The sequence below is a fragment of the Capra hircus genome, chromosome 13 (assembly GCF_001704415.2).
Source record: "Capra hircus breed San Clemente chromosome 13, ASM170441v1, whole genome shotgun sequence".
NCBI lineage: Eukaryota > Metazoa > Chordata > Mammalia > Artiodactyla > Bovidae > Capra > Capra hircus.
Window position 1 is genome coordinate 9,977,645 of NC_030820.1, and position 12,629 is coordinate 9,990,273.

Genomic DNA, 12,629 nt, shown 5'->3' on the forward strand with positions numbered 1-12,629 from the left:
GACAGCCGCAGCAGCACAGACACTTACCCAAAGCTTAAGAGCCTTTCTAGCAGAGAAACGCGGAAGCTCAGAGAAAGGACTGGAACATGGGGCCACATGACCCAGCGGGGAGAACAGTCAAAACTGAGCTGACGAGGGAGGAACTGAACCACAGGATGGAAAGGAAGGGCCGGAAGTCTGAGCGGAGGACGACAAAGGCGATGCCCTGAAGGAGACCCAGCAGGGCACGGCACTGCCTCCATCCCACGTGTTATGGGAGGCGGCAGGCGTTGCAAACCCTCGGGGCCCCTGAGGAAGGCTGGCGGAAGCCTTCACTGTCGGGCTCTGAGACAGAGATGTCCTAACCTCAGCCAGCGGAGGACGCTGGGAAGGGAGCTGCCAGACCAGACACCTGCTCAGGCAGCTCACGTCCACCTGCTTGCGTCTGGCAGAAACCCGACAGACGCCAAGGTACCCGACCACAAGTCAACACACCCCTACGTGCTTCCAGCACCTCACAAACAATGAGGCGGACCCGATTTACAAGGCTGACATTCCGGAAAGTGAGGCACGGTGGTGAGAAAGGTATTTTATCAGTGCTCAGCTATTGTTTGTTTTTATTTCAAAGGAGATATTTAAATTTTTTACATTTCCAATTTAGAGAGGTCTGCATTTGTCCAGTTTCAAATCAGTTAGCCACACTGACCTATTCATAGCCCTGGACGGTTGTCATCATGTTTATTCTACCAACAGTCTGAGAAACCACGCAGAGTACCGTTACAAGCCTCCTCCCTAGAGCCTCGTCAAGTGTGAGGTCAGCCACAGAGCCTCATCCCGCGAGCTGAAGGTCAGTTTCCAGACCTCAGGGACCACATCCTTGCCGTCCTGCAGATCCAAGGTGCTGGTGCACGGCTGAACCTTCCGGGCTTCCTGAGGGCGCCGAGAGGCACTGCTTCCTGAATCTGACTGGCGTCTGAGGTTTTGGAGGAAGACGAGTTCGAGGGTGAATGATGTCTTTGTCTCTGGAATGACGAGGCACCTGAATTCACTTAAGCCTCGGCATCTGACCACATCAAACCGCGTTCCTGGGGGCGGAGAGCTCAGGGCAGGGCTGCGAGGATGGAACACGCGGTCTTCCCTCACCAGGGCCACGTGGGTGTTCAGAAGGACGAGTGACAGACAGGGATCTTGGCCAGAGTCACCCCCGACTCTGACCGTCGTGTAGAGCAAGAGCTGAGCCTCCGCCAGAGACGGGGCGCCAGCGCCCAGGTTCCCGTGAAGGAAGTAGATCAGGTCCACCAGGGTATTCTGGAACCTGGATGATAACCGGACTCCGTTTGCCAAAACTAGGTCAGGGATTTCTGCCTTCCAGTCAAGGGAGAGCTGGACCAGATCTTCACGGAACAAGGGATGCTCGGCGCAGGCGGTGGCCTCGGACGCAGACGCAAGGACACACAGGAGGTCCCGGCATATCTGCTGGCAGAGGTTCTTGTTGTAGGTAAACACGGTGAGCAGCAGATTCTCTGCAGAGCCCAGGAGCCGAACGCTCTGCCCACCGAAGCCAACCTGAATCTCCTGGAGCCCAGACAGCGGCAGGGCGTGAAACACACCCACGGAGCCCCAGGAGTCCAGAACCAGGGCGTATAGCGCACAGCCGAACAGGAGCAAGCATGCGGGCCGGGGCGCTGGCTCCGCGCAGTTGGCCACCGCCAGCCAGTACATGCCTTGGGGTACATCCGTGTTGCCCCAGAGTTCTGGTAGGGAACCAGCCACCAGCTCAAGGAAGTCTGTTAAGGGGCATTCTTGAAATTTCAGCATTTGGTCTGGGAATTGCACAAGGGTCTGCTTAAACACGGAGCCCCTTCTGGCACCTTCCAGTTCCAGGCAGGAGACAGAGCCCAGTAAGGAGCCTGGGAACTCAGTGGCTGCGGGGCCAGCGGGCCAGCCCAGGACTCGGTAGGGCACCAGGTTCCCTGCCCGCCCCACGGCCCCTGCCTCATCCCTGCTGCCAACCTGACCTTCCTTAGGGAGAGAAAGAGCTTCTGCTGCTGCCCCACCTATCTCTAGCAGCCTGTGCAGGGGTGACAGCTTCAGAATCGGCAGCCTCGTGAGGAAGGTTGCTGCCTGCGATGCGAGCCGGCTGGGGTCGCACAGGCTGCCCATGAGCCGGGCTTGGCCGATGGCCTCTGTGCCTGCCCGCAGCAGGTGGCTCCTGGTGTCTTTGTAAAAGTCTGAGACCCACTGGTAAACGAACCCCAACCCATGGCTTCCCTCTGGCTCGACAGTCATCAAGGACTCCGGAGAGCTCACCACTCCAGCTGCTGCCTCCTCCCAGCAGAGCTTGGAGGCCAGTGCTGCTGGGGGGACACTGGCCCGGGGGACCCTTTCAGAGACAAAGCAGAGGAGCTGGCTCCGCCTGGTCTGCTCGCCCCTGCCGTCCACGGACACTTCCTGGGATGTGTGCTGCAGCCAAGTCCAGCTGGATGTGAGCCCCGGGCTGGGTCCACCTTGAGGACTCGTCAGCTCGCTGAGGCTTTCTGACTCACCATGAAAATGTCCCGCACCACTGGTGCTGCTTTTGCCAAGAGGAGAGGTTTCAGTGAGATCGAGGCATTCTGGCCGAGAGTCGCCTCTGTTACAACTGCTGCTGTGTGACAGCTCGTCCTCCGAGGGCCAAGCCCCCCGCTGGTTTGCTCCCCAGCCTGGCGCTGAGCAGCAGGCAGACGGGCCAGGGATGCTCTGGGTCACGGGCAGGCTCCAGTGGTGGTTCTGGTCCACCTCCCCGCTCTCCTCTCGGCCAGGGGCATCAGTGACGTCTCTGGGCAGCAATGGGGCAGGACAGCTCTTCTGTCAAAAACAGGTGAAAGGGGGCTGTGGCATCTCTTGCGATTCTTTTTGCGTGAATGAAGATTCCTGTGGTCATTGGTTTTATCGTGTGGATTAATGCAGAGGTTCAATCGATAACCAAAGCCATTCGTGTTGATTGACTCATGATTTCAGAATAGAGGATCTGATTCACACACAGAGCATCAATTTCCATATTTCATATCTTATAGATTGCCAAGTATTTTGATAGAAATATGTTAGATGGGAGTGACCCACAGTATCCATTTCTTGGTCTAATATTCTACTCTTAAAAAGAAAAAAAGACAGAATTCTAAGGCCTTTGATTCAATTTTCCAGGAGGCAAATTTAGTTGTGAAAATAAGTCCTTGAGTAAATGTCCAAAATGTAAGAGTAGCCGGGGGCATACTTAACGTGAATGAAAAACTGACAAGTATTCCAACCTCACCTGTGTTTCTCTGGCCTCTTGGTTTGTTTCATGGGAATCCTCACATCTGCCCTGGTTAGAGCACCATTATGGTGTTTGCAAACCAGGACCACAAAAGGCTCACGGCCAGCCTGCTACAGGCTAGACATGTGGATACAAAGAAGTGAAAGGCAACGTCCTTTTCTTCACAAGGTCATCTCCTGAGGAGTCGGATGTTCAGAGGAAGACAGCGCTATTCCCGGAAGGGTCGGATGGAGGGTGAGATGGTCCGTCTCCCGTAGGACATCCACCCCTCTGTCGCTCATTCTGTTCAGTGACGTAAGATTTCTACCACCTCCTAGTTTTGCTTTTTTTAAAAAATTTTTTAATTTAGGGGTGTATGGGAAGGACAAGTCCCTCAGTGGAGGAAAAGACAAGAAAAGCCTTACAAATCGTATCCCCAAATAAACCCTGATCTGACAAGCCACTGGAGAAATAAGCTACCCAACCAGGAGTGCTTCCTCTGAGCCACTGCCAGCACGATCCATAAACAGGCAGGGTTCCTAACACATTGGGAAGTACTCGGGTTCATCTCCAAACCCCCTCTCTGATTCTGATTATATCATTCAGCCTCTTAAATGCAGACGAAGAGAAAGGATACTGTTACAAATGAAAAACTGGGCAGAGGGTCTCTACCACAGCTACACACACTCGAATAAAGTCAGAGCAGTTTGCAACCGGCAGGATTCCGTTTAATTTTTAAGTCATATAATAGCTTGCCTTGCCTATTAGCCATTAATCTCACTGGGACTTCGAAATTCTAATTATGCAACTAAACATTAAGAAAATTTAATCACACAAGCATGCCATAATTTAAGGCGACCCTATCAATCTGAAAAGTCATTACCTACCTCATATTTTAGCTTACGTTGAATGGTACCATTGTGGAGTTTCTCATTATCCTGAAATGAAAATAAAAGCCCTCTATATTAAATTACAGCATGTTCACATAGAGGGAAAAAAAGCTGATTTGATTAGAATATTTATGAGAACAAAATTCTAAAGAAACATACTTGTCATTCAACAATGACCTTTCTTGAAGAGTTTATATTTCCAAGGTAAACGTGACTGTATGGATCCATCTGCCTGTAAATGGAACTGAACCATTTATTCCTAACCTTAAAAATCACAGCGTAACATTAAAGGCAAGATTTCCTTAGGATACTTCTTAATTTATAGGATAGGAAGGAAATGACTTCATTTTGATAAAAATCAACAAGTCACATGTATGTAACTTCTCAAAGGCAAAACTGTATTTCTACTTGGGATAATTTAGCACTTGGATTAAATACTTAGAAAATTGATTATATTTTTGGAGAGAACAGAAAGGTGTTATGTGTAGAATTTTTGTAAACTGAGGTAAACGAAACATTTTAGGAAACTTCATATTCACTTATGAATTTCCCCTATAAGTCCAAAGTGTTCAAATAAAGTTACTCCTGAAATAAGACTATCTGTAAACAAGCTCCACCCAAGTAATATTTAATTATTTGACAACACTTTATATCTCAATTTTCCCACTGAAAAACTGTAAATAAAAGATCACCACCCCCAGCTCCTTAATGGAAAGTCATCTTGAAAACGACTGCCCGGACCGCCAGCTCCTTCGCTCACCTTCACCGTGTCCGCAGGTTCACTGCGGCCATCACCGACCACGCGGTGCAGACCCTGAAGGCGTCTCTGGACTTCCTCTTCAATGTACGCATTGATCCTGAAAGCCAAGAAGATGGGGGTCCATCATTCCATCTAACCACACAGCGCATCCTGAGATCCTGCTAACCCACACCCTTGGCAACCAGAAACCTTCTTTTTCTAAATGCTAAACATAGTTAACTCAGAGCCTCCAACCTTTGCCTTCTGTCTAAGAAATGTGACATCACGTGTTCCCTATCTAGGGTTTTCCTCCAACAAGAGAGGCCTGGACAAATTACCAAATCCTGGGAACGGAAGGGAAACTCAGTTATCCCATGCAAACTCCCTCTGATGTCCCGGGCAGAACTCCTACTGCGGGCCAAAGGAGAGTCAGAGACCCTCCACGGTCTCAGGACGGACTCTGAGACCCAGCACTTCACTCACCAAGCCTCGGTTTCCTCACACACATACTGAATTCACAAAACGCAAAGTCATCTCAGAGGAGTAAAAGGAAAGACAAAGAGGCAGGTGCAGCCTCCACAGACCTCCCCACTGCACGGCTCGCTGTCTCACCTGGCTCCTTCTGTCTCTTCGCTGCACCTGGCCGTGAGACCGTGTGTTTTACAGGTCTCTCCCTTCCAAAAGGCCCGGCCAAGGGCCACGACAGTGGAAGCCAGAAACAGCTGACCTTTGAGGCAGCTGTCAATCAAGCATCTGGCACACCATACAATACATCGGGGAAACTATATAAACTGCAGCCATCCACCCAGAAAAACCAGGGAGAACAGAGGATTTGGGGCCCATCAAAATCTTTCCAGTGACTCAGGCCGCCCAAAGGCAAGGATTTCTCAGTTCTAGGCTCCCGGCCCTGGGTCTACAAACACTGAATTACACAGATTGTTTTAAATGTTTACATCTTAGCACACTAAAAAATTAAAAATCTGGTTTCATCTAAGTCTACACATAATTCTAGAAACATTTCTGTACTACTGACCATGGCTAAACGACTTTCTGATATGCTGGGTAAAGAGATTGGTATTATAGGTAAAGTAGCCCAAAAGAATGGTACAACGCTAATAGAATACAGTATTTACATTTCAGTATTTCAGTAAAGAAAATCATATGCAACTGAATATGAGCCAAGGCCTCCTATAAACAAATTCTCTCTCTGAACCTTTACTTAAATTTTAAGCGCCACAGAGGACGACAACTTAGGTTTAAAGGACCTCAGAGTGCCGTTCTGAGCACATTTTGATACCTGAATAGCTATCTGCTAGTACCCAGGGCTCTGGACAGCCCAGTTTGAAATGTCCCCATGGCATAGATGGAGTGAGGAAAACAGTCTTGTAGGCAAAGAATGAATAGGTCGATTTAGCTGAAGGCTCCAAGCCACAGATCAATTCATGATGCCGACCAAGGTGAAAATCACTTTTCCATAGGAACATCAGGTATGCATGCGTGCTATTCACGGTCATTCTGAATATACGGTGCGGTCTCTGCGGCGTCTATTTGTAACCAATGACTTCTGTAAACTATCAACACAAGGTCCATCTTGGTACAATCCAATTAACTCTGGTTTGCTCCTCTAGACCTGGCCTGGCATCACTCCTTTCTGGTTCTCCAAAACCTTTTTTTTTTCTTTAAACATTTATTTATTTGGTTGCACCGGGTCTTCATTGCGGCCTGTGGGATCTTCCTGGCATCGCTCGGGATCTTTCACTGTGGCACACAGATTCCCCTGCTGTGGCATGCAGGCCCAGCTGCTCCATGGCATGTGAGATCTTAGTCCCCTGACCAGGGAGTGAACAAACGTCCCCTGCATTGCAAGGCAGATTCTTAACCACTGGCCCACCAGGGAAGTCCCTCCCTGAACCTTTGAACAATTCTACCTTCTTACACAAACTACTTGCACCAGCATTCTTGATTTGACTGGCCGAGTATCCTGTCTTGAGCCCTATAAAGGACATCTCACCCCACCAGGGGCCAGGCAGCAGCTGATCAAGACAAATATGTCTTGGGGACAAGTACTGTTCATCATCTTGTATAGAGCCCTTCATATGCAAACTGGCCAATATAGGGTTCCCTGAGTCATCAAATCATGTCAGAAATAGGCCTGATATCAGTGTGCTGTCTAATACCTCGCATCCATCAGAGGGACCAGGTGAGATTTTTCTGCACTGGAAGGGAAGCTGGAAGCAGCAGGCTTTCCCTCTAAGGTCCCACGATGCCCTTTTTGAACACCATCAACCTCACAGATCTTCAGCTTCAACTGCTGGATTTCATGCTCTAACCTACAAAGATGGAAGTTATGTGAATTCACTCATTAAACAGTTATCTCCTGAGCTTCTTCCCTAGAAACCACAGGAGACCCAGACAAAAACTGCCCAAGGAGCTTTACCTTCTGGTAGAAAAGGTACTGCAGACCTATAAGACAATGTATAAGGTGGTAACAAGCCACAGAGAGTTTCAGGACAAACGCCACAGATATCCAGGCGTTAGAGAGAGTTCTGCGTCAAGGGCAAAGGTATTCCCACTGTGTCCGGTAAATCCTCAGAAGTACAAATGCAGAATTCTGAGCCCTAACCCTGGCTTCAACATAACTGTTGGTTGCGGACTATACATCATATCCCAACAAGGATGTCTATTTGACAAAAGAGATTTTTGTTTTAAAGAATCTTTTAAAACCACCAATCTAGGAGAAACTTCACGGTCAAGGCAGTTCTAAATTGAGTCCACACAGGCCAGTGGGAATTTGGCATTTGGAGATGACAGTGAATGGTATTCCAGGTGCATGAACAAAGGGACTAAGCCACGAAAACCAGGAATCTGTGCTGGCTAAGGCAGAGGGTGTGGAAAAGGGAAATAGGTGAGAAAGACCTAGGAAAACAGGCTAAGTATCTACAGAAATTAATATAAACCATAAGCTCTGGAACCAAACATTTATTTCCAAAGGCAGACGATACAGCTAATGTAAGGTCAAGTATGTATGAGGCTGGTCTCCCACTGGCCCAGGCGTGACTGAATTCAGGGCCATCAGGCCAAAGAGCCAAGCTTGCCAGTCAGTGTGTCCTAAGGAACACTAGCCCACTTACTGTTATGGGACTTGGATCTCAGCTGGTGTCGAGATGCAACCCTGCCACTTTCCAAGTGCCTGACGCTTGTCCCCTGTGGTTATATAACCATCAAGGGGGAAAGAAGAAAATGGATTAGACCTAGCTCATAAAGCAAGCTGGCAGAGAAAGACAAACGCAGTGCAGTGTTGGTCCAATCTGACTCCATGTGAATCTGGTATTTTGCACTTTGGAAATTCACAAGTGGTCGGGTCAGGGTGCACGGCAGACCCTGGCTCGGTTGGGAGAGCCCAGAGAAATAATAAGACACAAAACCAAGGCCCCCAGAAAGCTACAGGACTGTCACAGCCACAGCAAAGCGCTGAGAATCTGCCGGCCTCAATCAGGCCTTTGCAAAATCTACTCCATCAAAACACACAAAGCTGAAAGCCTCCTCCGCCCAGCTTCCAGGGAAGTGCTGACACTGGGACATCACTAAAGCGTATCTGCTAGAATCTAGCACTGACAGTAAAGGGCCAGGGAGCAAGGCCGGCTGGCAGAAGCCAGGGACGGCAGGCTCCAAGCCCTGCTGCCTTCTCGCTGTGAAGCTCAGGGCACAAACGGAGAGCACGCCTCCTCTGCTTTGCCTTTCCTGGGGCTGCAGCTTTGTCCAGCATTTTCACTGACATAACATACTTACGATCACTGTCTTAAGCCTCAGACCTACTTCTCTGAAGCCACAGCATAGTGGTTTTTGATTGTTTCATCTGTCACTGTGGTGCCTGAGAGAATCACCAGGGAGCTTGGTAAAGAGAATCACTTAAGCAGATGGTTGGAAAGCAGGCTGTTCTGACCCTGATGATGGCTCCAGCAACACCTCACGGTAGGTCTTGCCTTGTCACCAGCATGGATCTCAAGCCTCTGCCCATGTCAAGCTGGGCTCCGAGAAGCCAGCAGGTGGCTTCTGCTGCAGCCCCTAGAAAGGTGTGGGAGGCAGGGGGAGGACTTCAGGGCAGCAGGGAGCCTTCCAGCCCCCTGTACTAGGGCTTCAGTTAAGATCCCAATAGACCAAAAAAAAAAAAAAAAAGATCCCAATAGACCAAAGGGTCTGGAATTACTAAAGAAAAGGTCCATGTCCTCCTCATAAGAGTAAGGACAAACACTGCGGCTCCAAGATGGAAGAGCCTATCCATGGTAAGCAGGGCAGGAAGGGGCTGGGCAGAGGACGAAGCCCCCTTGCAGAACACCAAATCTGGAGACATTTGCAAACCAGGTGGCTGCCAGTCTCGCTGAGAGTCTTGGCATCACACCTACAGGGTTAGCAGAAAAGCACCCTCCAGTGTGTGTATTTATTTGTTTTGAGGCCCTACATCCAGGAAGCATGGTGACAGTTAAGAGGTGGTGAAAAAGAAACACTCTTCTTTAACCATGAAAATAGCGCTGGCTCCTAGCTCACAACCTCCAAAGTAGTATCGGCAAATCATCACCAAATGAGCCTGGAGAGACCTGTGTTCAGAACATCTGGAGAGCTTTATTGTTTAATTCAGAATCCTGAAATCACCCATCAAACCCTAAGAACCCCCCGGGGAGCTGGGGGGTTGGGGGGGGTGTCTTTTCAGTTTGCTGCCAGGTGTGGAAATCAGTGTCTACACAACCTGGGAACTCAGGAGAGATCCTTCACCAGAGGAAGTGCTGCTTATCCTCACGGAGATGTTGAGGTGTGGGCAGGAGGGGGTGGGGGGGCGGTGGAGATCAAGAAAAAAGAATGGGGGAGGGTGGGGAAATCGGGCTGGAAGCCTCTTCAGTATTCCATATTTATTAAAATATTACACACACGATCAGCGGTCACTGAGCTAACAGACCAGGACTTGGTTTTTGTGTGTTTTTTTTCAACTTTAGGATGGTGATTTAAAACAAGGATTCTAAGGAAAAAGAAAATAAGGCTTAGCCATTAACTGATGTATCAGTCAGAGATACAGCACTCAAGGGGAGAAACCAAGCCATCAACCTAACGCCCGGGGGCCCAGAAGGCATGGCCGGTGCTCGCTGGGCCGCGCTCACCTCTCCCGGTCCTTCTCCAGGGCTTCCTGCCCGGCCTGCTCGCTGCCAGCGGCCCGGGCGCAGCGCCTCTGCAGCGCGGAGTGCCTCCTCTCCAGCCGGGCCACCGCGCGCTCCAGCGCCTCTCGCTGCTGCTGCTCTCGGGACTCCAGGATCTCCTTCTCCTTCCGCCTCACCTTCTCCTCTTGCCGGGCCACGTTGGCCGTGAACTCGAAGGTGGCCTGCAGCTTCTGCAGCTGGCTGGCGCTGGCCTGGTACTGCGCGAGCTGCTCTTCCTTTTCTTCCATCTCTTTCTCCACTAGGTACAAAGTGTTGTCCAGGTCGAGAGGACCTCGATCGAGGATCTCACGGACTCTCTGCTTCTCCTCCGACAGCCTGGGCAAATGCTGCTGCAGGAGGTCCTGGAGCTGACGCTTCTTACACTGCAGCCTGCCCTCTGCCGGCTGCGTCCGCTCCACCACTCCGGCCGCCCAGAGGATGTCCGCGCCACCCTCCTCCTCCTTTTCCGACCCCCTCAATTCTTCCTGGCTGCCAGATGGTACGCGCTCGCGGAGGAATTCCCAGTCCTCCTCCACCTCCCGTTTCAGGAGGTCCTTCTGCTGCACCAGGTCCTTTTCCATGTTGGCCAGCGTGGCCAGCTGCCTTCGCTTGAACTCTAAGAACCGCAGCTGCGCCTGCTCGAGCTCCGGGCTGTCGCCGCCCCCCTCGGCCCCGGCCTCCCTGGCACGCAGGAGAGCGGCGCGGATGCCCTCCAGGTGCCGGCGCTCCTCGGCTGCGCGCTGCACCTCCCCGTGCTGCGGCGGCCGCAGCAGCTGCTGCTTCGCGCGGAGCTGCGCCTCCAGCTGCGCCACGCGCAAGACCTGCTCCCGCTCCTGCTCCTCCAGCCGCTGCTTCTCCTGCTCTAGCTTGGCGTACTGCTCCTCCTTTTCCCTCTTGAGTCGCTCCAGCTCCTGAAATATCTGAACCTTCTCGGCCTTCTCGTGGCTGTTGAGTTCCTGCAGGCGCTGGAGCTCCTCCTGGACACGCAGGAAGCGTTCCTCCTCCCGCTGCTGCTTCTGCAGCTCCGTCTCCTGCTGCTCCCGCTGCCTCGCCTCCTCGAAGCGCTCCTTCTCGGCCAGCAGGTCCCTGAGCGTGCTCTCCAGGTGCGAGCTGCGCCGTTTGAGGCTCTCCTCCTGCTTTCGGATCTGCTGCTGCGCCATCTCCGTCTCCTGGCGCTGCGTCTCCACCTCCTGCTGCATCCGCTCCAGCGCCGCCTTGTCGGATTTCTGCTTCTCCTCCATCTCTTCTATGAGTTTTCTGAAACGTAAAGCGGTGATGGATCATTATTTGATCACTAGCTCCACATGCTGCTCTGACTTCTCCCTGAACTGATACATCCTGGAAATGGGCGTACACTGCACACCCTTCACTAAAGTTTTAAGAAAGACTGAGAACAACATTTTCCTTTTAATATCCGGTGGCCTGCTGTTTAATTTTTTTACTCTGTAACTGTCCAACATATCATTTGCCTAATCTTCTCAAGTAGCCTCTGATATCATTTCTTTGTATTGCCTATAAGCATAATGTGTTATGCATGATATAATTTTAAAAGACCCCTGAGCTCAAAGAGAAAGAGCCGTGCCCAATTTAAATTTAAATGTGAATAATTCTATTCAGCCCAGTGGCTAAAACTCAGTGGAAATTCGGTGACAAAATGACATTAAATAAAAATGCTTATGCTGTCCTCAACTCATCAGGGTCAAATATCAAAGTCAACATAATCAACATTTCATTGTTCCAGGTCAAATAACTACACGCTGTTGAGCATTTAATCACTAGTTTAGGACAAATGGCAATCACCAAATGACCCAAAATATTAGTTTATTAATGCATAACATTGAAAATAATGGCAATCTCCATTAAAATACTTAAATGCATGATTCCAGGGGCTACATGTCATGCGTCTGAGAGAGCAAAGGGTGCCCACTGAGTGCTAACTCAGTGTTCCAAGGTTGGGAGGGATGGCCTCTAGAGCAGGAGTGTGGGTGCACGGTCTCTCTCCTGACCCACCCAAGCCCTATCTTACATGATGCTGGGAGCTAAACCAATTCATCTGTAACCTCCAGACTCCACGTTCCAGGAAATAAATATCCAGGGTACAGATTTTCTGTGGCCTTACTTTCTATGCTAGTATCTGTCGGTTCATTTCTTGGCTTGTTATATAGAACAGAAAAAAAAAATACAGCTTTTTCAAAGAATTATATTCAGAACATATTAAAAAACCGTCTCCAAATCAATTAAATAACCACACACACATGTCTGCACACAGGTGCGTGCACACACAGACACACCTCAAAAGAAAAGGGAGCTGAGAACATGCAGAGGTGGAGTAAAGAAGGTTGTAGAAATGGCCAATCACCGTTAAGGAAAGATGTTTAAAAAGTGAGAAGGCATAAGAAGGGGAATTGCCATTCTTTTGGCTTTTTTAAAACTCAGGGGATATTATTAAGGAAGATATACTTTTTAGTTAAATTTGACTACATCTATTATTTGAAGTATTACATTTAATGAGTGTAGTAAATTTGCCTACTGACTTATTTCCTCTCATAAGTATTTGAAGA

General features: G+C 49.8%; 1 protein-coding gene across 5 annotated transcripts in view; it reads right to left on the reverse strand.

The window, feature by feature from the left end:
* KIF16B (kinesin family member 16B) overlaps window positions 1-12,629 on the reverse strand; it is a 301,307-nt gene that overhangs the window by 88,660 nt on the left and 200,018 nt on the right. For 3 of the 5 annotated variants that reach the window (XM_018056936.1, XM_018056937.1, XM_018056935.1), the window contains 4 exons: window positions 10,033-11,325; window positions 7,060-7,212; window positions 4,904-5,000; window positions 4,141-4,191 (listed from right to left, as the gene is read on the reverse strand). In XM_018056936.1, coding sequence (XP_017912425.1) covers window positions 4,141-4,191; window positions 4,904-5,000; window positions 7,060-7,212; window positions 10,033-11,325 — 1,594 coding nt within the window. Of the gene's footprint in view, window positions 1-33; window positions 2,827-4,140; window positions 4,192-4,903; window positions 5,001-7,059; window positions 7,213-10,032; window positions 11,326-12,629 lie in introns of those variants that run through there. The other 2 variants (XM_018056933.1, XM_018056934.1) reach the window with 2 other exon arrangements.